The sequence below is a fragment of the Galeopterus variegatus genome, unplaced genomic scaffold (assembly GCF_000696425.1).
Source record: "Galeopterus variegatus unplaced genomic scaffold, G_variegatus-3.0.2 Scaffold5666, whole genome shotgun sequence".
Lineage (NCBI taxonomy): Eukaryota > Metazoa > Chordata > Mammalia > Dermoptera > Cynocephalidae > Galeopterus > Galeopterus variegatus.
The window spans coordinates 66,741-68,146 of record NW_007731777.1 but is presented as its reverse complement, the minus strand read 5'-3'; the positions used below and the strand labels follow the sequence as shown (position 1 = coordinate 68,146).

At 32.7% G+C, this 1,406-nt stretch overlaps 1 protein-coding gene across 1 annotated transcript in view; it reads left to right on the top strand.

Annotated features, from left to right (window-relative positions):
• The window catches only part of LOC103605231 (vacuolar protein sorting-associated protein 13C-like), a gene marked incomplete at its 3' end in the record, with an annotated part of 138,950 nt that overhangs the window by 72,406 nt on the left and 65,138 nt on the right, over positions 1-1,406 (top strand). The window contains exon 14 of the mRNA XM_008589816.1: positions 5-23. Within this exon, the coding sequence (XP_008588038.1) occupies positions 5-23 (19 nt within the window). The remainder of the gene's footprint in view (positions 1-4; positions 24-1,406) is intronic.

Genomic DNA, 1,406 nt, shown 5'->3' with positions numbered 1-1,406 from the left:
CAAGGCAACAAGCACGAATTGAGGTAATCATTTTTATTAGCTGATTTTCTGTTTTAAACATATTAATACCACCCTTTTAAACTTAGGATCAAGAAATCTAAATTTCATGGGAAGTCATTGAGATTTACCCAAGTGAGAGTAGACGGTGAATTTAGTCTTAATTTAGTCTCAGGAGAAAACAAACTGGAATACTGGAAAAAAGCCACTCGCATGAAGGGGAAAAACTTTAAAATTTTATAACCCCAAATTTGAAAAATCCCCCCAAAAAAGTCATTCATAATCCTAGGAACTTAGAATGTTACTATTAACATTTTGGCATATNCCCAAAAAAGTCATTCATAATCCTAGGAACTTAGAATGTTACTATTAACATTTTGGCATATAGTCTTCCAGTTTTTCTCCCATGCTTATATATCTACTTATTTATGCTTTTTATATCTCATTTCTTGTACTTTTCTTTGTTTCTTCTTCCCTCCCTTCCTTCTCCCTTCCCCCTTCTTGTTTTCTTCTTCTTTCCCTCCTACCTTCTGTCCTTCTCTTTCTTCCTTTTTTCTTTTCTTTCTTTCCAAAATCAGTGTCAATTTGTTTATGATGGTTTATAACTGATTTATTGGTACCTTGTGCACATTGTTTTATGTCATTCTGTAACGTGATTTTGGTAATTAAAAAAATAAATTGCAACTGCAATACAACTCAGAAGTTTGAAAATATGAGGGTACTTCAGAAAGTTCATGGAAAAATAGAATTGAAAGAACAAATCTGGAACGAGTCTGATCTTTTTGAAATACTCTCATATAGATCAAAAGAAAATAGAGACACTCATATCTCACACACTAAAGGTAACTACTGCTGATATCATTCTCTATATCCTTTTAGTCATTTTTATAGTTATAGAGCTCTATACATGTACTTGTACTTCTAAATGAGATTAAAGCATATACACTTGTTCATTTATTTAGCAAATTCTCATTGAGTTTCTATTGTGCTAACATTATGGTTAAGAGTGTGGATTTGGGAGTAGATGGTCTGGATTCTAATCCCAGTTTTTCCATCTACTTAGTTTATGATTTTGCCCTAGCTGTTTAACCTCTCAGTTTCCTTATTTATAAAGTGAGATTAATTAATAGCACCTACATCTTAGGGTTATTGTGAGAATAGATGATAATCCATATAAAGCACTTAGAGTGCCTGGCATATAGTAACTACTAAATCAGTGATTTATTTCTTTATCATCATTATTATTTGCATTAGCATACAGAAGTGAAAAATCTTTATATTTTAGTAAAAATATAAAGACCGAAATGCTTTGCCTCCCACGGATTTGTCACCCCTTTTCCCCTGGGTAATGGAACTGCCAAAGATTACTCAAAGCCCATCTCTTCTGAGCAGTGAGAAGCCCTGAAAAG